At 41.5% G+C, this 24,449-nt stretch overlaps 2 protein-coding genes and 1 pseudogene across 6 annotated transcripts in view; 2 read left to right on the top strand and 1 right to left on the bottom strand.

Moving 5' to 3' along the window:
- Positions 1-377, bottom strand: part of NAA16 (N(alpha)-acetyltransferase 16, NatA auxiliary subunit) — a 67,755-nt gene extending 67,378 nt beyond the window's left edge. For all 3 annotated transcript variants that reach the window (XR_003116514.1, XM_025364623.1, XM_025364624.1), the window contains exon 1: positions 29-377. Coding sequence is in view for 2 of the 3 variants with exons in the window: in XM_025364623.1 (XP_025220408.1) it covers positions 29-82 (54 nt within the window). In the remaining variant the exon portion in view is untranslated. The remainder of the gene's footprint in view (positions 1-28) is intronic.
- The window catches only part of MTRF1 (mitochondrial translation release factor 1), an 85,974-nt gene that overhangs the window by 436 nt on the left and 61,089 nt on the right, over positions 1-24,449 (top strand). The window lies entirely within an intron of this gene.
- Positions 232-23,011, top strand: LOC112610690 (annotated as a pseudogene).

Below are 24,449 nucleotides of genomic sequence, written 5' to 3'. Positions count from 1 at the left end.
GCGGCCGCCCTTGTGAGTGGTCACTCACCAAGATGCGTTTGAAGAGGTTGCTCTCCTTGGGCGGCAGCAGCACGTTCGGCATCGTGGCCGGCGGGGAGGCTAGGTGCCCGGGCGCTCCGTTTCGCGGGGGTGGGCACCGGGACGAACCGCTGCTGAGAGGTCTGCGGGCGATGGATTAGTTCACTGGCCTACAGTTGCAGTTGGGCAGCCTGGCTGTTCGGCACGGTGGCAATGGAGAAGGAAGGCTGTCTGAGCAGGACACGCTTTCGCCGGGCTCCGCTTTTTGGCCAGCGGCGGCGGCGGTTCCCGCGCGCTGCAAGATGGCAGCCAGGGTCCGCCTCCCGAGCCCGACCCCGTGCGCATGCGCGGAGCGCCCTGCGACGAGGGGCTGCGGGTGACTACGGGGGCGTGGCGGGGACCAACTGCGTGGATTTGCCTTGGGCTGCGGCTCCCCTCGCCGCAATCTCGGCGCCCCCTGGGGCTCTGGCGAGCTGTCACCGAAACCTTGGAGTCCCATGGGGTGGTGAGTCACCACCCTCATTCGCCATTGCTCCTATGCATCAGAGCCCCTCATAAGACTCCTACTTATTGTCTGCTTCTCCTTGCAATAAAGTAATAATAAATAAAAATGAGAATTTTCTTTAAGTAGAAAAGAGAAGACACTGACTTGTATTGCACTCCTGATAAGCTTGTGGCCCAAGATAATGTTAGTTATGACTCTGAAGAGTCAGTTTTTTGCATTTCTCCCCATTTAGGAATTTGAGTGTCCGACACAAAGTAGACTTTTGATGTAAGATGAACTTGTTTTCCTTCCTTTTCCTCCTTGATTCAGACTCTAAGGAGAAGCCTTCTTTTTTCAGTGCAAACCAAACAAATATTTACAATCTTTGTTTTTGTTTGTTTGTTTGGTTGGTTTTGAGAGGGAGTATCGCTCTTGTAGCCCAGGCTGGAGTTCAGTGGCGCTACCTCGACTCACTGCAACCTCTGCCTCCCGGGTTCAAAGATTCTCCTGCCTCAGCTTCCCAAGTGACTGGGATTACAGGCATGCGCCACCGCGCCCGGCTAATTTTGTATTTTTACTAGAGACAGGGTTTCACTATGTTGGCCAGAATGGTCTTGATCTCTTGACATCGTGATCTGCCTGCCTCAACCTGCCAAAGTGCCGGGATTACAGGCGTGAGCCACCACGCCCGGCCGGAATTACGGTTTTATAAGGCCACTGGTCTTCTGAGACCTGAGACCAGAGAAACCTACCCTTTCTCTTCAGATGGTTCCCCTTCCTACAAGCCATATAATAATGGGAGAAACAGGCTTGAAATCCGGGATCTTCCAACTCTGGGGTACTTTCTACAACAAATAAAAGGCAGCATAGTGATGGTAATGTGTGAGTCTGGAAAGATACAAGGGTGGCAAGAATAAACCATACATACAGTGTAGGGTTAGTATTAAAGTGTGTGTAAACATTAGGTACATAAGCTTATTTATACATGTGCTGAATCTTAATGGGTGCATATTTCTGAGACTATAAAGTAATTGATGAGTAACTGCATTTAGTGGGCTGTAATCAGAACTGGGCTGCCCTTTATTTTCTTTCTTTCTTTTTTTTTTTTTTTGTTTTTTTTTTTGTTTGTTTTTTGAGACAGTGTTTCCCTCTTGTTGCCCAGGCTGGAATGCAATGACTCCATCTTAGCTCACTGCAACCTCCGCCTCCCAGGTTCAAGCGATTTTCCTGCCTCAGCCTCCCAAGTAGCAGGGATTACAGTCATGCACCATCACCCCCGGCTAATTGTGTATTTTTGGTAGAGACGCGGTTTCTCCATGTTGGTCAGGCTGGTCTCAATCTCCCGACCTCAGGTGATCTGCCCACCTCGGCCTTCCAAAGTGCTGGAATTACAGGCGTGAGCCACCATGCCTGCCTATTTGATTTTCCTTCTTTCTAGCCTAAGTTGGTTGGAGATGAAAGAAAGAATCATAGGAGTCTTTTTTTTTCTTTCAATATCCTACATTTCACACAGGATCATAGGAGTCTTTTAAAATAGGGAAAGTACTGTCATTAAAATTGGGGGTCCACAGCAATTCCATTGCTGGGTATATACCCAAAGGAATATAAATCGTTCTACCATAAAGACACATGCACAGATGGCCAGGCTAAGTGACTCTCCTGTAATCCCAGCACTTAGGGAGGCTGAGGCGGGTGGATCACCCTGAGCTCAGGAGTTGGAGACCAGCCGGGGCAACATGACAAACACACACACACACACACACACACATATACCACTAGCTGGGCATGGTGGCGAGTGCCTGTAGTCCCAACTACTTGGGATGCTGAGGTGGTAGGATCAATTGGGCCTGGGAGTCAGGTTGCAGTGAGCCAAGATCATGCCACTGCACTCCAGCCTGGGCAACAGAGTGAGACCCCTGCCTCAAAAAAAAAAAGACTCATGCACGTGTATGTTCATCACAGCACTATTCACAATAACAAAGACATGGAAGTAACCTAGATGCCCATCAGTGGTGGACTGGATAAAGAAAATGTGGTACATATACACCATGGAATACTACACAGCCACAAAAAAGAGTGAGACCATGTCCTTTGCAGCAACACAGATAGAGCTGGAGGCCATTATCCAAAATGAATTAATGCAGGAACAGAAAATCAAATACCACATGTTTTCACTTACAGGTGGAATTATAAACACTGAGTACCCATGGACACAAAGAAGGGAACAATAGACACTGAGGCCTACTTGAAGGTGGAGAGTAGGAAGAGGGCAAAGATTAAAAAACTGCCTATAGGGTATTATGCTGATTACCTGGGTGACAAGACTATCTGTACGCCAAACCCCCACAGCATGCAATTTACCCCTGAAACAAACCTGCACATGTACCCCTTGAGCCTAAAATAAAAAATTGAAAGAAAAAAATGAAATAAAAGTGGGGGTCCAAGGGCCTATGTGTACTCTGCAGAGCTCCCAAGCTGCCCAAACTGTTAGGAAGTAGGCAAGTATAGCTGCTTTGGGAGTTTGCCTGAGGTGCACCTGAACTAGTGGCAGTCCTCCACCCAGAGAACTGAGCAGGCACACAGAAATGCCTCCTCTCAGCACCCTCATACGCAACAACCACTGTCACAATTCTACCCACAGTTTGCTTACCACAGCATTACTAATTCCTGAAAACCCTTTGGCTCCCAATTTATCTATATGGTCATTTATCTACATCATTGGAAGTAAAGGGTTACTTATGGGAAGAGCCAAACCTTCAGTGCTTCAGTCAAGCCCTCACTTGACCCTCATAGGACATTGACTTTTCTAGACCTATTTCAAAATGACAAATTAGATTTTTTAAAGAAATATACAAGAGAAGGGAAGAAAAGCATAGTACCAACTGTAAATATTTTGAAGACAAGGAATGTTTGTCTTTTATGAAAGTTTCCTGTGGGCCTCTTCCAGCCTTATTTACTACAAATCATTAACTATCTTCACTCTCTGTGGTAACAGCTAAATCGTCATCCTCATTCACCATTGCTCTCCCCAACCTCTAAATCAGCAGCCCAGGAAGGTTCTTCATGAGCACTCTGCAGCGCCTGCCCACTGCCAACTTCCCCTTCCCATGACACACAGCTCTGTGCCAGCATCTCCCAGGGAAGCACAGTCACGCACAGAAAATCTGCAATCCCAAATACTAGAAAGCAGCACTAGTTTGCTACTAGTCATAAACTATAGTTATATATAGTTATAAATACTCATATTTAATATTTTCTTCATCTGTCTTTCACATACCATACACACATGCCTTTTGTATTAGTCTGTTCTCACATTGCTATAAAAAAATTACCTGAGACTGGGTAATTTATAAAGAAAATAAGTTTAATTGACTCACAGTTCTACAGGCTATACAGGAAGCATGGCTGAGGAGGCCTCAGGAAACTTACAATCATGGTGGAATGCAAACGGGAAGCAGGCACGTCCTACATGGCTGGAGCAGGAGGAAGAGGGTAAAGGAGGAGGTGCTACACGCTTTTTTTTTTCTTTTTTGAGATGGAGCCTCACTCTGTCACCCAGGCTGTAGTGCAGTGGCATGATCTCAGTCACTGCAACCTCCACCTCCTGGGTTCAAGCAATCCTCCTGCCTCAGCCTTCTGAGTAGCTGAGACTACAGGCATGCACCACCACGCCCAGCTAATTTTTGTATTTTTAGTAGAGACGGGGTTTCACCATGTTGGCCAGGCTGGTCTGAAACTCCTGACCTCGTGATCCACCTGCCTCAGCCTCCCAAAGTGCTGGGATTACAGGCATGAGTCACCATGCCCAGCGGTGCTACACACTTTTAAACAATCAGATCGTAAGAACTTATTATCATGAGAACAGCAAGGGGAAAATCTGTCCCCATGATCCAGTCACCTCCTACCAGGCCCCTCCTCCAACACTGGGGGTTACAATTCAACATGAGATTGGGGTGGGGGGGCACGAATCCAAACCATATCACCTTGGTTGTCTACACTACTGTGGGGGTAAGGGGAGAGGGAGGGAATAGAAAAGAACACCAATCATGCTGCTGGTAGTTGTCATCCTGAACCTTATGTGTTTAAAAGATGTAATGTATGCACAATCAGAAAGCCTAGATTAACCAGTAACTTTAATCTTATTACTGACTTCCTGTTTAGTCTGGAACAAATCTTATTTCTATCTTTCAACAGAAAATGGGGTTATAATAACATTATTATAATGTGTTTCACAGCAGGGTTATGTGAATTTAATGCTTAGTCATTTCAAAGCCTGTGATAAAAAACAAATACAGTGTAAATCTGAACTCACTGTCTCTGAGGAAAAATGCTGAAGTCCCTTTGGAGCCATCATGGACATCCACCCAGATGCTCCTTCCTGGCGCTTCAGACGGTGCATACCTCCCTTAGAATCATGCACAAAGTAAAATAACAGTAACCACATCTGTAAAGACCTTTGCAGTTCCCAAAGCCCATTTTACATATGTAATATGGCCACTGATTCTTCTTGTTCAGCCTAGTAAAGACAAGGAAAAAAGAATCTGGAAAAGGATTTTCTCCACCCCATACACATGCATGTCTTCCAGAGCCAGCTGGCAACCTAAAATCAAATAGTTTGCTGCTATTCCCACAGCCAATTTAACTATGTAATTAAAGGCTGATGGAAAAATAACTTGTCAGGTTACACAGCGTGTTCCACCTCAGACTCCCCGATGTTTCTGCTCTCTTCCATGTTCTTGGCTCTTCTTTCTGAGAAAGAAAGGTACTCTCATTCCTCCCTTTGAGTTCTTCATCTCATCCCTTTTTTCTTTTCCTCAAATTTTATTCATCAGTTACTCTCCTCCCAGTTTGCATGTTCTCTCTCTTTACATAGTTTATATCCTGGTGGGAGGAGACAGATTATAAATGCATGAACAAATAGACAAGGTAATTCCAAACTGTATGAAGTCCTATGAGGGACATAAAGCAAGTCTTATGAGGGAAACAAAGCAAGGTCATTTGAGAGCAATGGGGGCTAAGGGAAGGACAACTTTAAACCAAGTACACAGGAATGAGAACCCTTTGGGGAGGTGATAATGACAATTGAACAGAAACCTGAGGATGAGAAGGAAGTTTGGCTGGGAGATCCTGGTGGGAGACCATGTGTCATAGGATGGCATATTCTAAACAAAGGGAACCATATGCAAATATCCTAATACAGGAAGACGATTGGTATGACGAAGGAATAGAAGGGAAAGGTGAGAATTTGTCTCTCTTCTCTGGTTAAAGGTCATGGCTGGAGTGTAGTGCAGGAGAAGTAAAGTGGTATGCAGTACAGTTGAAAATATAGGCCAGGTTGTGCAGAGTTCGTGATCTCAGGCAATGTGGATTTGTTTTGTTTTTTTTAAATCTTAAGTTCAATGGGAATCCACTGAAACATTTTCAGAAGGCAAGTTACATGATCTGATGATTTAATTTTTTTAAAGTCATTCTGGCCAGGCATGGTGGCTCACACCTATAATCCCAACTCTTTGGGAAACCAAGGCACGAGGATCACTTGAGCACAGGAGTTCAAAAACAACCTGGGCAACATATTGAGACCCCGTCTCTACAAAAAAATTTAAAAATTAGCCAGACGTAGTGGTATATGCCTGTAGTCCCAGCTACTTAAGAGGCTGAGGTGGGATAATAGTTTGAGCCTGGGAGGTCGAGGCTGCAGTGAGCCATTATTACACAACTGCATTAAATCACTCTGACTACATGGGGAAAACAGATGAGAAATAGCAGGGTATTTTTTAGGAAAGTGGCAACTCTATTTATTCCTTAAGATTTGGCTTCTGTGCCCAACAGTTTTCTGAAAGTGTTTTCTGAAATATCAGTTCATTTGTTCTGCATTGTGAAACCTGAAAAAGCCAATCCTTCAAGATAAATCCTTAGTGTCTAACTGGGCCTGAATTGAAAATAGAGCCAATTGGCCGTTTGCTGATTAGAGATCACACATGTACTCTGAGTTCCTTACAGCCTTTTGCTTAACTTTTCAGCTTTCATAGCTGCCAGTTCCTGTTTATACTCCAGAACCAACCAATAAGCTGTAACCTGTGTCAATCAACCAAAACTCAGCAAACATCAACCAATCAGAACTAAGCAAGTTTGCATCCTTCATTTGCATAAATGGAGGAGCATGGGAACCTGGGTAGGTACCTTCTGTATAAAAACAATCCCTCCCTTTGTTCTCTGGAATGTACCTTCCTTTTGTGCCAAAGGCTGTGTCTCCCCAATTTGCAAACTGTTCATTGGAATACTGTCTTTCTTCTAAATTCCTTTTCAGAGAATTTTTGTTCATAGTATTTATTGTTGAGCACCTACAATGTTACAGGCAGTCTGCTAACAGTCAAAAATATCTGCTCTCAGCGGAAGCCCAGGCACATATCTGTAGTTCCAGCTACTTGTGAGGCTGAGACAAGACCATCACTTGAGCATAGGGATTTGAGGCTGCAGTGCACTGTGATTGTGCCTGTGAATAGCCACTGCCCTCCAATCTGGGCAATAAGTAAGATCCTGCCTCTAAACAAACATCTGCCCTCATGGAGCTTATATTTTTAAGAATTTGCCAATTCCAAAAAGTTTCTCAGTCCGCAGGGTCCTTAATCTCTCATTGGCATTTCACACTGTAGACCACCCTCTCCTTCATGAATTTCTCTTCCTTATGTTACCAGAAAGGGCTCCTGATCCAGACCCCAGGAGAGGGTTCTTGGATCTCACTGAAGAAAGAATTTGGGGCCAGTCCACAGTGCAAAGCAAAAGCAAGTTTATTAAGGAAGTAAAGTGGTGAAAGAATAGCTACTCTATAGACAAAGTAGAGCGTTTCTGAAAGTAAGAGGAGGAACGCGTCCACCCCTAGGTACAATGCTTATTTATATATAGGATAACAACAACAAACAAGCAAACAAAAAACATGGGGAGATTTGCTCTGCTACAAGGGTTTGTGATTTAAAAAATTAATTTTCTTAATTACTGTATTTTGCAAGAATTGATATTATTTATCTTTAAAGCAAAATTAGGAGTGCTTTTGTTTTCAAGATATCAGGACATTCCTGAGTCTGGGTCTGTTTAGTAAACGTTATTAATCTGTTCCGTTAATGTAGCGACTAGGAATACCTACCCTCCTGGGAATGCAGCCCAGCAAGTCCCAGCCTCACTTTTCTTAGCCCTCACTCAAGATCGAGTAGCTCTGGTTCAAATGCCTCTGACACTTGCATCGCCAAGACACTGCAGAATTCTGGGTTTTCTCCTGCACCTCTTCTTGGTCATCCTTTGGGTCCTCAATCAAGTCCTCGTTCTTCTCCTAATTGTAGACTATCTAGATAATTGTGTTTTCTTTTTCAACGACAACAGTAAAACATGTTCATTGAACACCTACTATGTGCAAGACCAGCATGTCCAGAATACACTAGCAATACAAAATTAATAAATTCTCTTGCTCCCACAGTGTCATTATTAACACCAAGTAGATGATTTCAAATCTGTCTCCAGTTTCGAGTCCTTTTTTGATCTCTTCTGGCCTTCATTCTCATTGTTTAATATCTCCATCTGGATGTCTTATAAGCATTTCCTACTTTAACAGTTGAAATAAAATTTATTATCTTCCTATCAAAGTAGTCCAAAAAAATAGAGAAAACTACTTCTCTGTTTTTGTTATTGACACCACTCTTGTAGTTATCATCAAATATATACACATATAAAATAAAAATAAATAAATCAAAAAATATAAATAAATAAGAGAGGCTCTTTCTGGAATTTCTTGTCTGGAATATAGATATTCTAGCTTCTTGAGTAGCTGGAATTACTACAGGTTCCACCTACTCAAGGTGCTCTCTTGAATAGCTGGAATTACAAGTTCCAACTACTCAGGCGCAACCACACCCAGCTTGCCTCAAAATTTTATAATCAACTTTGACTGCTCTTTCTTATTCTCAAGTTGCCAAGTGCTTTAGATTCTAGCTCTAGGCCAGGTGCAGTGGCTCACGCCTGTAATCCCAACACTTTGGAGGCCAAAGCAGGAGGAACACTTGAGCCCAGGAGTTTGAGACCAGCATGGGCAATATAAGGAGGCCCCATCTCTACAAAAAAAATAAAAATAATTTAGCCAGATGTGGTGGTGCAGACCTGTGGTCTCAGCTACTTGGGAGGTTGAGGTGGGAGGATCACTTGAGCCGAGGAGGTCAAGGCTGCAGTGAGCCATGATTGTGTCACTGCACTCCAGCCTGGGTGATAAAGTAAGACCCCATCTCAAAAAATAAAAATTAAAAAAAAAATCTGTATCTAGTGTGTTTCTCCCTTTTCTTCCCTGTGTTGGGGCACAGAAATGATTCCCCAAATATAGCCATGCTGAGTGCTTTTGAAAATCCTCAAAAATAAGCCTGAGAAGAAAGGTCTTTCTCTATGCCCCTTCTCCCACCTTCCTGTCTCTCTGATCCTGTTTCCAGAAGCACCCTAAGAAAGACTCTTGGCCAGGCATGGGGGCTCGCACCTGTAATCCCAACACTTTGGGAGGCCTAGGTGGGCGGTTCACCTCAGGTCAGGAGTTCGAGACCAGCCTGGCCAATATGGTGAAACCCTGTCTCTACTAAAAATACCAAAATTAGCCAGACATGGTGGTGGTGGGTGCCTATAATCCCAGCTACTCGGGAGGCTGAGGCAGGAGAATCGCTTGAACCCAGGAGAGGAAGGTTGCAATGAGCCAAGATCCTGCTACTGCACTCCAGCTTGGGCAACGGAGGGAGACTCCGTCTCAAAAAAATAAAAATAAAAAAATAAATAAGAAAGACTCTTTCTGGAATTTCTTATCTGAAGAAGAAAGTTTGAATACAATTGTCTTAAGACTCCCCCCCCTAGGAATCTCATCAAATAACCAGGAAAGATCAACCACCAGAGAAGAGAAGACACTGGGGGTCATCCCCACCCCCAGACAGACTTTTCATCTGTTCTTCTGAGAGCAGCACCAAGAGATTTCCCAGGGACTTTATCTACATAATAAGACAGACTTTGTTTCTGTGCAGCTCTGGTTCTTTTTTTGAGATGGAACCTCGCTCTGTTGCCCAGGCTGGAGTGCAGTGGTGTGATCTCGGCTCATTGCAACCTCCACCTCCTGGGTTCAAGCGATTCTCTTGCCTCGGCCTCCTGAGTAGGTGGGATTACAGACGCCCACCACCATACCCAGCTAATTTTTGTATTTTGAGTAGAGTCAGGGTTTCACCCTGTTGGCCAGACTGGTCTCAAACTCCTGACTTCAGGTGATCTGCCCACCTCGGCCTCCCAAAGTGCTGCGATTACAGGCGTGAGCCACCGTGCCTGACCTGTCCTTCGCCTTTCTATATCATCTGCCTCCTACCTCCCAAGTCAGTACATCTCTCCCCTCTGAGAACAGGTACATAAGCTTCTGTATAATAGTGCATTGTTGGGTCACCATTCTGTGATTCCCCCATGCTATTCACATGAAAATAAAATTGTGTATGCCTTTTCTCCTATTAATCTGCCTTTTGTCAGTTTTCAGTGAACCCTAAAGGGTGAAGGGAAAAGTTTCCTATTCCCTGGTGAATGCCGAGTTAATTCCACTACCTGTGCTTAGGAGGGCATACATCTTGACCTTCTTAAGGAATTTTACTCCACTCTCCTATTTCTCCTTTCTCTTCTCAATTACTGCACTCATTTCATCATAACTGTTATTGAACACTTACTCTGTACTAGACACTATATGCAATTTGCTATTTCTTATTTAATCTTTATGAAACCCCTATGAGAAAAATACTATTATCCCTGAGAAAAAGAGAAATAGCTCAGAGCGATCCGATCTATGTGAGGTGTGCAAAATGTATCAGGCCCAGAGAGACATGAGTATGGAGCTTCAGTCATGGCCCCCTGCACCCAGTCAATTGTTTAAAGGCATTTTGTTCTTGACTAGCTAGCTGCCTCGCCCATTACCTTCATGTTACTGAAATTTGTGATACAAAGAACAATGTGTAGCCAATCAATAACTTATGTCATTTTAATGTAAAATCTTGGTAAACAATTTAGGAATTGCCTCTTTTTTATTTTTTTCCTTTAAAACCCACTGGTAAGGCTGGGTGCAGTGGCTCATGCTTAAAATCCCAACACTTTGGGAAGCTGAGTCAGGAGGATTGCTTGAGGCCAGGAGTTCAGGCCCAGCAAGACCCTGTCTCTAATTATTTTTTAAAAATGTTTAAACTACTTGTAATTACAGCAAATAGAAGTGTGTATTCAGGGAAACTTGAATCTATGCTTTTGGGTGGCCATCTTCAAACTTTGAGCTCAAATAAACTCTATGCTTAATCATATTTTCTGTATCTCATTACTTAAGGTTGACATTTTGGTGACCCAAACGGGACCTGAAGCAGACCTCCAGTGATCACTGTCACTTCACTGACAACTGGAGACCTGGTGCCAGTAGTTTATCCAACCTTCTGGAGTCAACCATGATCCCTGGAAAGGCCCCTCTCAAGTTTGAATCTTCCTGACTTGCTTGAGGATTGAGATATTATTTAAGCCAATACACATTCCTAAATTGATAGGGCTGAAATTGAAACTCTACTGTTCGGTAAGAGTTTCATTTGTTGTTCTTTAGTGATTTTGGTGATCACAGATTTGTAAGTTTCACTTTTTCTCTGATATTAAGGTCTTATTTGAATTATACCTTAGAGCTTTTCAAACTTTTCTCTCATTCAGAATTTTGGTCAGGAAGATACCAGTTTATCACTGAAAAAAGAAAGTCTTTAAAACTGGCCAGATTGTGAAGCTCAGTTCAATTGACAAATTTAAACTTTTCTTTTTGAGTGATCAAAATTCCTCCTGCTAGATCTTTTTGGCCATTCAAAAGGAAAGTCTTAGTTTTGGGCAACCTTACTTCTATAACTGAGTCTTCCTCCTGAAGTAGAGATCCACTACTAGAAACACCAGCTGGATTCGTGTTTAATACTCACAGCACCTCCTCATGCAAATATCTAGGAAAATGGATCTCATATTACTCAAGATGACCCCAAGTTACAATGGCCAAAATGGGGTACCTTTGAAACACCTAAACTAGTCTATCTGCATGATCCATTAGTAAAAGTCGGCTCTAAAAGAAAAGAAAATAACTGGGAGCTATTTTCAACGGTACTTAGAAACCTCTAAAAGAGGTTGTGATAAAGCCAATTCTCTGCAAGAGTAAGACAAAAGTACAAAACAATTTCTGAATTTAAAAATACTGCTAAAATTTTTCCCCCTCCTTCAGCTCCTGTTTCTACTTTTTTTTTTTTTTTTTTTTTTTTTTTTTGAGATGGAGTCTCGTTCTGTCGCCCAGCCCGGAGTGCAGTGGCGTGATCTCGGCTCACTACAACCTCCACACACACACTCCCACCCTCAGGTTGAATCACATCTCCTGCCTCAGCCTCCTGAGTAGCTGGGATTACAGGCATGCATCATGCTCGACTAATTTTTGTACTTTTTAGTAGAGACAGGGTTTCACCATGTTGGCCAGGCTGGTCTCAAACTCCTGGCCTCAAGTGAACTGCCTGCCTTGGCCTCCCAAAGTGCTGGGATTACAGGTGTGAGCTGGCCTCCTCCTTCTCTTTTGACAGAACTTCCTTGTCCAGATTTACCTCCTCTTCCTCTTCTTCCTCATTCTGCTGTTCTGGCTCTATTTTGGAAATACCTTGTGTCCATTAGAGGAGAACCTGACTTGATATATCAACCATGGTCAAAAGTAGAACTTAAAGGCATAATTTAAAAATTCCCAGATCCTCTTCAGGACCCCACTGAATTTGCTAGAAAATGTGATTTAAATGTTTGAGCTTATAATCCCAGATTCTCTGGTTTATACCAAGTGATTCGCATATTAGTGTCAGAAAGTAAAGCCAAAGATTAGATAGCAAAGGCAAATTGGAGAAATTGTTTAAAGGACTTACATAAATTTTCTGAAGCAGATCATGAATGGGCCTGCAATACTGCCAAAGCTTTGCTAAATCCTATCCCCTTTGTTTTCCAAAAGTTGTTAATTGGAACAAAATATAACAATACCAACAAAATCTTGATGAGCCTGTAATGTTATACTATGAGAGTGTGGAAAAAAAAAAAAAACATTTAAACAATATTCAGACCTATCAGAATATACGTATGCTAACTTACCAAAATGATGTTCTTCTTAACTAAAACTTAGTAAATGGATCAGATGGAGAACTGGCATTTGTAACAAAGAGATAATGCCCCAGTTGGACTGCCTCTCAAACTCATGAGCTAGTTAATTTTGCTGATCAAATATTCCATACTCTACCTAAGGAAGAAAAAGAAAAAGTCAAACAAAGAGGAAAAGCTAAAAAGATCATGAGTTTGCAACTAAAACAATTGTCTAACCTAGTAAGTTCCAAAACCAATCTAATCCTCTGCTTTGCAATTTCTGCAAAAATCCTGGACATTACAAAAAGGATTGTAGATTATATAATATTCACAGCTCCTTCTCTCAAAGGAAAAAAAGGGAAAATGTATTTAGAATTAAAAGATAAGATTGAATTATTAGGTTCAAGAATTTTTTTTGAAATCTGATCCTATTAATTTATAAATTGCAGTTTATATTGTCATAGAGGAAACCAAATTGTTAAATAATGAAGAGTTATAAGAGGAATTAAAGGCTGGGCACGGTGGCTCACACCTGTAATCCCGGCACTTTGGGAAGCCAAGGCAGGCAGATCACCTGAGGTCAGGGGTTAAAGACCAGCCTGGCCAACATGGTGAAACCCTATCTCTACTAAAAATACAAAAAATTAGCCAGACGTAGTGGCATACACCTGTAATCCCAGCTACTCAGGAGGCTGAGGCAGGAGAACCACTTGAACCCAGAAGGCGGAGGTTGTGGTGAGCCAAGATAACGCCACTGCTCTCCAGCCTGGGTAAAAAAGCGCGACCCAGTCTCAAAAAAAAAAAAAAAAAAAAAAAAAAAAGGAGCAATTAAAAGTAGTACCTGATCTCTTTGGCTTTTGGGGTACCAGGGAGTACTTTCTATTGTGAGAGAAAACCTGACTTTTGTATGTGTAATGGGTGACAAGTTATTGGCAAAAGCTGCAGTTTTGGAAGTGGCAGCCAGTGGTTGCAGTGAGTGGTTGTTACTGCAGGGGACTTAGAGAAAAAGGAAGGTTTGAAACCTTGGAGGTTGTGGGAACACTCAACACCAAAAGATAGGACTACGGTGGGCTAATCACAGAGTGGGCTGATTGGCTTTGGGTCACCCACTAACCTTGGGGAATGTCTTTGTAGTGAGATGTACTGTGGAAGTGTTGACTTTGGAAAACAAGATACAAAAACCATCAGCAATATTTCAAACAAAAATTTATGTAATCATTTTAGTGCTCCCATCAGTTCAGTCCCTTGTATTTCTTGTTCTGCTTGATGTTGACATAGCAATCCTCATGAATGAGTCCGTCTTTTATTAGAATTCTGGGAGTTTTTATTTAGCCCATTTATCCTAAAGTTATCAGAAATCAGTGTTCAAGAGTACTTGTTAGTCTTTTCCATGAAAAGCAATTTTGGAATACAGCTGATTGCAAATGCTTTTAGAGAAGAATTCAAAACAACAGCTGTGGATGATAAAAATTTAGAATAGGCATGATTAAAATCTGATGAAAGTTCCAATTGACCAGGAAATTTAGTTATTGCTATGACATGTAGCATTTAAGATATCTAGTAGATGCAACCAGAATTATGACTGATAATGTTACATCAGATCATCAGAATTTTATAACTTTTATATACCTTTTAGAATATTTAAATTAATAACATATTCATACAAATGTAACTTTAACATAGCAATCAAAAATCATAATAACATTATGACTGATAAAATATTATATTTTTATTAATTTGTATGATTTTGGAAACACTTATATCAATAACATACCCATAAATGTAACTGAGAGAAGATCTAATACTATTATTTGACAATGCCTACCATACAATTTACCAAATAATTTAATACCTCTACAAAATGAGAGATACATTCTTTGATGTTTCCAGAGGCCCAACTAGAATATCCCAAAGTTAATTTTAAGCCAAAAAAACATACTTTAGAATTTCAATCCTGGTGAAATCTGCCAAAGACATCAAAAGATTTGAAACATTTGATCAAAAGAGAATCATGGGCTGGGTACAGTGGCTCAGGCCAGTAATCCCAGTGCTTTGGGAGGCTGAGGTGGGAGGATTGCTTGAGGCCGGGTGTTTAAGACCAGCCTGGGCTACATTAGCAAAATCTCATCTCCATGAAAAGTTTTACAGCATGGTAGCTCAAACCTGTAGTCCCAGTGCGTTGAGAGGTCAAGGCAGATGATTGCTTGAGGCCATAAGTTCAAGACCAGCCTGGGCAACATAGGGAGACCTGGTATCTACAAATAAAAATGAAAAATGAACTGGTTATGGTGACATACACCTGTAGTCCTAGCTACTCAGGAGACCAAGGATTGCTTGAGCCCCAGAGTTCAAAATTGCAACAAGTTGTGATTGCACCACTTCATTCCAGTTTGGGCAACAGAGAAAGACCTTATCTCTAAAACAAAAAATGAAAAAAAAAATTTAATTAGCTGGATGTTCTGGCATGCATCAGTAGTCCCAGCTATTCAGGAGGCTGAGATGGGAGGATCACTTGAGCCTAGTTTACAGTGAACTACGATCACACAACTGCACTCCATCCAGCCTAGGCAACAGAGCAAGATCCTGTCTCAAAACAAAAACAAAAACAAAAATCTGAAAAACAAAACAGAATCACAGGTCACTGTTAAATAATAGTTATTCATTTAACCAGAGTGATAATCATAAAACTTCAAAAGCTATATAGAAGTTACATGATTTTGAAAACCTTAGCCCATTTAAAGCTCAGTTTTCCTAAGTAACCAAAATCCTAATAAAGACAACACAAGGATTATCTTGATAAAATGTAAAATCTTTTTTTTTTTTTTTCAGATCTGTTACTAAAAAGGAAAAGAAAAATCTTCTGTTGTGTAATTGCTTTTTCTCATGAGAAGCCCAGTTAGATAACCTGGAAGTCAAACCTGATGAAAAACGTACTTGAATTTAAGCAGACAGAGGAAGAGTTTGTCCAGGATTATGATGTACAATTTATTATGGAGAAATGTAAAAAAGAAAACTAGTACCTTCAGTAGGGACACAAAGTAGGGACTCTTAGTAACAACATGAATGTTTCCTGGTTATAAAGAAAACCCAAGAGTACAGAATCAAGGTATACTGAAGGAAAACATTGCTTTTCTACATCTTCAAGATAAAACATTTCAGTGTTAGGCCGTAACATCAGTGTTAGAACCAGAACAAAAGTTACAGGAATTGATAAAAACACTGAAGGAGAAAGTTACCATCCCAGCCAAGCAAAAAGATGTACCTTTCCCAGGGATAAAAAAACAGAAGGCAATGACATGTGACCTGCAAGTCACATGCAGCAAGGTACAGTAAAAGTTGAACTTCTGAGATACGAGTCTGAAAAGTTTTAAAAAGATACAGGTTTCAGAATTAAAAATTCAGAACCTCTGAATTTTACTGAAAGCAAATCGATACTTGATGAAAAACTTGTTATTCTAACACAGGGAACCAAAATTTTAGTTTTATATTAGTATAATTTAATATCAAAGCTCAATCTTTAGAAAGACTTATAAGTAATTTCCTTTTAATTATAGCCAACTTGATCAAATGCAAATTTCCTTTCATAAATTTTCTTTTCACAAACCTTATCACAAAGTACTCTGACAGTATGTACCATTGACAATATGCTTGGAATTTCTGCTTTGTCCTTTACTTTTACTCTCTTAAATTTTACTTTATGACACAAATTTACCATATAAAGTTTTTTCTCATGTAAAATTATTATCTTTTCTTTTTAACCTTTCTTACCAAAAACACATCTTCATATCTATACTTTCTTCACTTATCACTCTCCTACTTAACTGGTTCTTTCCTGTCTCTTCTATATTTTGAAACAATGTTTAACCTACAAATTAGACAAAATTATTTTTTTCTCAATAAAGAACACAACTTTATCCCTTTCTTTCTTTTTTCTTTTCTTTTTTTTTTTTTTTTTTTTTTTTGTGAGATGGAGTCTCACTCTGTTGCCAGGCTGGAGTGCAGTGGCACAATCTCAGCTCACTGCAATGTCTACCTCCCAGGTTCAAGCAATTCTCATGCCTCAGCCTCCCCAGTAGCTGGGATTACAGGCACACACCACCATGCCCAGCTAATTTTTGTATTTTTAGTAGAGATGGGGTTTCACCATGTTGGCCAGGATGGTCTCAATCTCTTGACCTCGTGATCCACCTGCCTCGGCCTCCCAAAGTGCTGGGATTACAAGCCACCTTGCCCAGCCACTTTGTGACTTTCTTATAATTTGTTTCTATCAAAAATACATTTTGAATATATATGCACTCTTTGTATACAGAATTCTATATATTGATTACAATTTTTAACTCTTAAATTTAGTGAAACCTAGGAAGCAAGATCTTGAATTGTCTGTCACATATCAGTATTTTACTTTTAATTTCTTTTCTTTTTTTACCTACCTGGTTCATTTTCAATATATCAACACTTATCATGAGAATCATTTTGTAATTTTTAGAAACATGTTTCCCTATAGCATAATTTTAAAATCTTATTTGATAATGACCCAGATTTAATTAGTATATATTAATTCAATACAACTTTAAGATATCAAATTACATTAAAAGTTCATTTATGGAAATTTATTTCATTTACCTAATTTATTTATTTTAGCAGATAACCTAGATTATTTCTGAAAACTGAAATATTAGACAAAGTTAGTTATGGTATCAAATTATTTCCTTGTTATCCATTTTTATAGCCTGTGACTATCAGGTGTTCACTTAAATAAGAACCTTAAAGTTAAGTGTATTGGTATTTTGCTGATAAGCCAGAAGATATGGCTGTTTTCATTAAATCAACAACATTAAATTAGTCTTATCACAAAATTACACAAAGATCATTCTGTTTTAGGCTGAGTTTATACTTTTATAACCTTTGTGTTAAACCATGACAGCTTCAGATATCTAACAGAGAAAGATATAAAACTGTCTGACCAGTAAACCCAGGCAAAGTGTATGCTGACAATTCTGAAGACATTTCTAGTTTTATTCTACCAATAATTTTAAAATCATCTTATTTATTAATGCTTTACTCATTTCACATAAACTAAAAGCCATGAGGGTTAATTACTATATATTTTATATGAGCATTCGTTTCTCCTTAGGAGATTTCTGGTCAACTATGCCAGATTTTACCATGTAGACACAGTATATAATACATGTATATATGTATAAATACATCTAAACACACACACACACACATACAAAGATTTCACAACTTTCATTTTAGAATTTTAGTCATGAGATAGTAATAAAAACTTATTGGCACATAAAAGACAATTGGATCCAAATTATATTTCTGACAAAATTGGAATCTGATTGCCCTTACAGATAATCTAATGAAGACTGTGGACCAAAATTTCAGGCAAGTAAGTTTTTGTGGCAGTTTGATTTTAGTTTTTTGGTGATAGTGTCTCACTCTGGCACCCAGGCTGGAGTGCTGTGGCATCATCATAGCTCACTGCAGCCCTGAACTACTGGGCTCAACCAATCCTCCCACCTCAGCCTCCTCCCAAGTAACTAGTGCTACAGGCACATGCCACCACACCTGGCTAATTTATTTTTGTTTTTATTTTCATTGAGATGAGGGTCTCACTATGTTACCCTGACTTGTCTTGAACTCCCTGCCTCAAATGATCCTCATGTCTTTGCTTCGCAAAGTGCTAGAAAGGCATGAGCCACCACGCCTGGCCGGAAGTTTGATTTTTGTAAAATCAATTTTACCCTTTTTTTCAGTTTCAAATGAGTTTAAGTTTAATTTTTTTGTCTTTTTTTTTTTTTTTTTTTTTGAGGCAGAGTCTCACTCTGTCGCCCAGGCTGGAGTGCAGTGGCATGATCTTGGCTCACTGCAAGCTCCGCCTCCTGGGTTCACACCATTCTCCTGCCTCAGCCTCCCAAGTAGCTGGGACTACAGGTGCCTGCCACCATGCCCAGCTAATTTTTTGTATTTTTGGTAGAGATGGGGTTTCAGCGTGTTAGCCAGGATGGTCTTGATCTCCTGACCTCATGATCCTCCCGCCTTGGCCTCCCAAAGTGCTGGGATTACAGAAGTGAGCCACTGCGCCCAGCCAAGGTTACATTTTTAATATTTACATTTTGGCTAGAACTGGCTGAATTGAATAAGAAAAATAAAATCCCCAATTATCCTTGAATTAGTAACACCTCTATCTTTCGTTTACCAGTCTGGTTTGCTTGATTAACAAATGTGGATGGGAAAGATTAGAGCAGTTTCTCTCTCTCTCTCTCTCTCTGTCCCCCCTTTCAGCTTTTTTTGGTTGTTGTTTTTTGGTTTTTTGGTTTTTTTGTTGTTGGTGGTGGTCACTGCATAGCAGAAAAAGTATAACTTTTGTACTGAACAGAGATTCCTTATATTATTGCTCCAAGCTCAAGATTTTGATCTCTTTGATCTAAGAGCCTAACTTTTATAAACACTTATATAGTTCTTTCTCTTTTAGATTTCTAATTTTTCAATTAACTGTTCCATTTTAATGGGGGCGGCTGAATATATTTTACCATTGTCAGTGAAAGACTAAGATCACAAAAGGTCCAGGAAAGGTTGCAGGAAATCATAAGTGGCATTTATCAGTCCCAGTTTAGAAAAAATTTGTTGAATCTGTATTTTTTTTTTTTTTTTTTTTTTTTGAGACAGAGTCTCACTCTGTCGCCCGGGCTGGAGTGCAGTGGCGCGATCTTGGCTCACTGCAAGCTCCGCCTCCCGGGTTCACGCCATTCTCCTGCCTCAGCCTCCTGAGTAGCTGGGACTACAGGCGCCCGCCACTGCGCCCGGCTAATTTTTTTTATTTTTAGTAGAGACGGGGTTTCACCGTGGTCTCGATCTCCTGACCTTGTGATCCGCCCGCCTCGGCCTCCCAAAGTGCTGGGATTACAGGCGTGAGCCACCGCGCCCGGCCGAATCTGTATTTTAACAATCTCAGGAGTTTTATTCTTGTTCTGTAGCTGTTCTGTTTGCATATCTGTTCTACATTTAAATACCTTTCCCTCTTTTGAGAGAAAGAAATGTATGCATTGTGAAATTCCCAAAGTCTCTACCTAAGAGATATATGAGAGCCAAAGGAACAAGCAGAAAGGAATGAGTTCAAATAGGGGAGTAGGGGTGGGGAAGTAGCCAGAAGGATAGGGAGAAGCAGTTGGAGGGGACAGGGAGAAAGTTGCTACATCTTTTTCAATTTAGAAATAGTTTCAGGCTGACCAGGTGCAGCAGTGGACCTGTAATTCCAGCACTTTGGGTGACTGTGGCGGGTAGTTCGCTTGAGCCTGGGAGTTCATGTCCCCCAGGCAACATGACAAAACCCCATCTCTGCTAAAAATACAAAAATTAGCCAGGAGTGGTGGCACGTGCCTATAGTCCCAGCTACTCTGGAGGCCGAGGTGGGAAGATCACTTGGGCCTGGGAGAGCAAGGTGACAGTGAGCTGTAATCATGACACTGTACACCAGCCTGGACAACAGAGCAAGACCCTACCTCAAAGAGAAAGAAAAGAAAAATAGTTTCTGGTATCCTTTTATTTACCTGTTGAATAGACGCAACTTTTTTCCAAAATTTCTTTTATAGGTTGGTGCAAACGTAATTGCGGTTTTGGAGAGTGAATTTTAAATCATTATAGCTAGGTTCAAATATATCTGTATTAATCAAAATAAGAACCATTACAGGCCAGGCGCAGTGGCTCACACCTGTAATCCCAGCACTTTGGGAGGCCAAGGCAGGCGGATCATGAGGTAAGGAGTTCGAGACCAGCCTGGCCAACATGGTGAAACACCCATCTCTACTAAAAATACAAAAATTAGCTAGGCACTGGGGTATGCGCCTGTAGTCCCAGCTACTTGGGAGGCTGAGGCAGGAGAATCACTTGAACCCAGGAGGCTGAGGTTGCAGTGAGCCGAGATTGCTCCACTGCACTCCAGCCTGGGTGACAAAGCGAAACTCCATATCAAAAAAAAAAAAAAAAAAAAAGAAAGAACCATTACAATCAACACATTTTTGCCAATGAGAAATAAGTTTGTTTCTTCCTGTAGCATAAAAATCTGTGCTTCAGGATTCAACAAACTCTTGGAAAGCATTTTCTGCATCCTGCTAGTTATGGAAGCGTTTTCCCTGCAAAAAGTTGTTGAGATGCTTGAAGAAGAGATAGTCAGTTGGCGGGAGGTCAGGTGAATATGGCAGATGAGGCAAAACTTCATAGCCCAATTTGTTCAACTTTTGAAGCATTGGTTGTGCAATGTGTGGTTGGGTGTTGTCATGGAGAAGAATTGGGCCCTTTTTGTTGACCAATGCCGGCTGCAGGCTTTGCAGTTTTCAGTGGATCTCACTGATTTGCTGAGCATACTTCTCAGATGTAATAGTTTCACAGGGATTCAGAAAGCTGTCATGGATAAGATTGGCAGCAGACCATCAAACAGTGACCATGACCTTTTTTTGGTGCAAGTTTGACTTTGAGAAGTGCTTTGGAGCTTCTTCTCGGTCCAACCACTGAACTGACTGTCACCAGTTGTCACATAAAATCCACTTTTTGGCCAGGCGCAGTGGCTCATGCCTGTAATCCTAGCACTTTGAGAGGCCAAGGTGGGTGGATCACCTGAGCAGGAGTTCAAGACCAGCCTGGCCAATATGGCAAAACCCCATCTCTACTAAAAATAGAAAAATTAGCTGGGCATGGTGGCACATGCCTATAACCCCAGCTACCTGGGAGACTGAGGCAGGAGAATCACTTGAACCTGGGAGGCAGAGGGTTCAGTGAGCTGAGATTGAACCGCCACCGCACTCCAGTCGGGGTAACAGAGCAAGACTCCATCTCAGGGGAAAAAAAAAAAAATTTAAATCTACTTTTCATTGCACAAATCCAATCAAGAAATGGTTCATTTTTGTTGCGTACAATAAGAGAAGACAGCACTTCAAAAAAACTATTATTTTTTTAAATTTTTGCTCAGCTCATGAGGTACTCACTTATCAAGCTTTCTCACCTTTCCAATTTGCTTCAAATGCCAAATGACCATAGAATGGTCAACATCGAGTTCTTTAGCAACATCTTGTGTAATTGTAAGAGGGTCAGCTTTGACTATTGCTATCAATTGGTCATTGTCAACTTCTGATGGCTGGCCACTACGCTCCCTATCTTCAAGGCTCTTGTCTCCTTTGCAAAACTTCTTGAACCACCACTGCTCTGTATGTTCATTAGCAGTTCCTGGGCCAAATGCATTATTGACATTGTGAGTTGTCTCCGTGCTTTACAACCCATTTTGAACTCGAATAACAAAATTGCTTGAATTTGCTTTTTGTCTAACATCATTTCCATAATCTAAAATAAACAAAAAATAAACATCAAGTAATGTCATTAACAAAAGAAATAAAGTGAAAAATACTCACTAAAATGATGTATAACAAAACCACATTATTTAAGAATGTATTCCAATACCAAATGGCAAATTCCAACAATGCAAAAACTGCAATTACTTTTGCACTCACCTAAATAGAAGCTTCTAAGTGCTAGTGACAGTAAGTCTCCCACTCATTTTATTTAAACCCAGCTTTTCCCAATTGTGCACATGAATTAATTATTTTAGGCATTTTCAAAAGATTCCCATTTTGGGCTAAGGGTGAGGTGGCATGGACAATGACCTTGGCACCCCATCCCCTGCCACCTGCAGTCATACACCTGCCTACCATGCTTCCATCCCACCACTTCTTGCCTTAATGCCTGACCACCACTGCCAGGGCCCAGTAAGTGACCCAGGTGCAAGCTATCAAGTGTGTGGTGGTTGGAGATGGAGCTATAAGTAAAACTTGCCTACTAATCAGTGTTACACCCAATGCATTTCCCAATGCATTATCACTATTGTCTTTGACAATTATTCTGCTGCCAATGTTAAGGTAGATGGAAAGCCAGTGAATCTGGGCTTATGGGATACATCGGACAAGAAGATTATGACAAATCATGCCCCTATTCTGTCAGTAAACAAACATATTTTTAATATGCTTCTCCCTCATGAGTCCTGCATCATTTGAAAATGATGTCTGTGCAGAGTGGCATTCTGAAATGCAGCACCATTTTCCCAACACTCCCATCATTATTGTGGGAAGTAAACTTGATCTTAGTGTTGTTAAAGACACATTTGAGAAACTGAAGGAGAAGAAACTGACTCCCATCACCTATCTGCAGTTTTTACCCAGGAATAAGGAGATTGGTGCTTTAAAATACCTGAAGTGCTTGGCTCTCACATAGCGAGGGTTCAAAACAGTGTTTGATGAAGCTATCTGAGCAGTTCTCTGCCCACTTCCTGTGAAGAAGAGGAAGAGAAAATGCCTGCTGTTGTAAATGTCTGATCTCCTGACCTTGTGATCCGCCTGCCTCGGCCTCCCAAAGTGCTGGGATTACAGGCGTGAGCTACCGCGCCTGGCGAAATGCAGACATTTTCTAAGTAATTTTCCGATATGTAAAGCAGAACAGCCTTCTTAATGAAACACTGCCATTTAATGCACCAATAACTTATTAACCCATGTTCATTACATAATGTCATACTGTCTATCATAATGAAATGAGTACAACAAACTCAGCTCTTTGGATCAGTCTTTTTTATTTTATACTGAATGTCCTAGGGTGAGCTTGAGGGCCTCCTTGGTAAGTTCTGTGGCAGCCGCCAGAGCTCGCAGACAAGGTTGCCAGCCCTGGACCATGGGGTCTAACTGCTTGGAGAGATAGGCCACAGCCTGGTATGTGGATCCGACCGGCTGGGCTAGGAGGCCAGTAGCTACCTTTTGACGCTCCTCGGTGAATAGATGAAAAGGCCGAAGGGGGTTGGGGAGAGAGAGAGCAGGGGCAGAAAGGAGACAGTCCTGAAGCTTCTTGAAAGAGTTGGCAACCAATGAGGGGTCGGACAGCGGTCCGGTGGGTGCTTCCTTGGCAGCCTGGTAGAGGGGCTTGGCTAGGACCCCGAAGTTGGGAATCCAATGCCTGAAATACCCTACCAGTACTAGGAAGGACAAGATCTCTTCCGCATCCTGAGGAGGCTGGAGAGTTTCAGTGAGGCTTATTCTATCTGCCGTGAGGCTTTTTGTAGTGGGTGTGAGGAGTATGCCTAGGTAGGTGACAGAAGGGGTGCAAAGCTGAGCCTTAGCCGGGGTAACCTGATAACCTCAGTCGCCAAGAAAATTTAAAAGTGTAGCAGTATCCGCAAGGGAGCTCTCCCAGGAGGGACTACATAGTAATAAGTCATCTACATATTGCAATAGTGTGCTGTGGGTAAGGCGACAGAGGCTAACATCCTGTGCCAGTGCCTGTCTGAAAAAATGGGGGCTATCTCGGAACGCTTGAGGCAAAACAGTCCAAGTCAGCTGGGAAGAAATATGAGTGTCTGGATCTTCCCATGTAAAGGCAAACAGAAAGTGACAGTCGGGATGTAGGGGAATGGTGAAGAAGGCATCCTTTAGGTCAAGGACAGTAAAATGGGTGGTGTCAGGGGGAATGCGTGAGAGAAGTGTATATGGGTTAGGGACAACTGGAAAAGTGGGGACTACCGCCTCATTGACGAGGTGTAGATCCTGCATGAGGCAGTAGGCCCTGGAGCTTTTCCGTACAGGCAGGATAGGAGTATGGCATGGTGAGTTGGCAGGGACTAGAATGTGCTGCTGGAGCAGGCGTGTGATGATAGGTTTTAGTCCCTGTCGGTGCTCAAGGGAGATGGGGAACTGGGGTCTAGAGGGAAACTTAGAGGGGTCCTTCAGCCGGATGTGGACTGGAGTATGGTGCTGGGCAA

Source organism: Theropithecus gelada, chromosome 17 (assembly GCF_003255815.1).
Source record: "Theropithecus gelada isolate Dixy chromosome 17, Tgel_1.0, whole genome shotgun sequence".
Lineage (NCBI taxonomy): Eukaryota > Metazoa > Chordata > Mammalia > Primates > Cercopithecidae > Theropithecus > Theropithecus gelada.
This window is presented reverse-complemented; position numbering and strand designations above follow the sequence as displayed.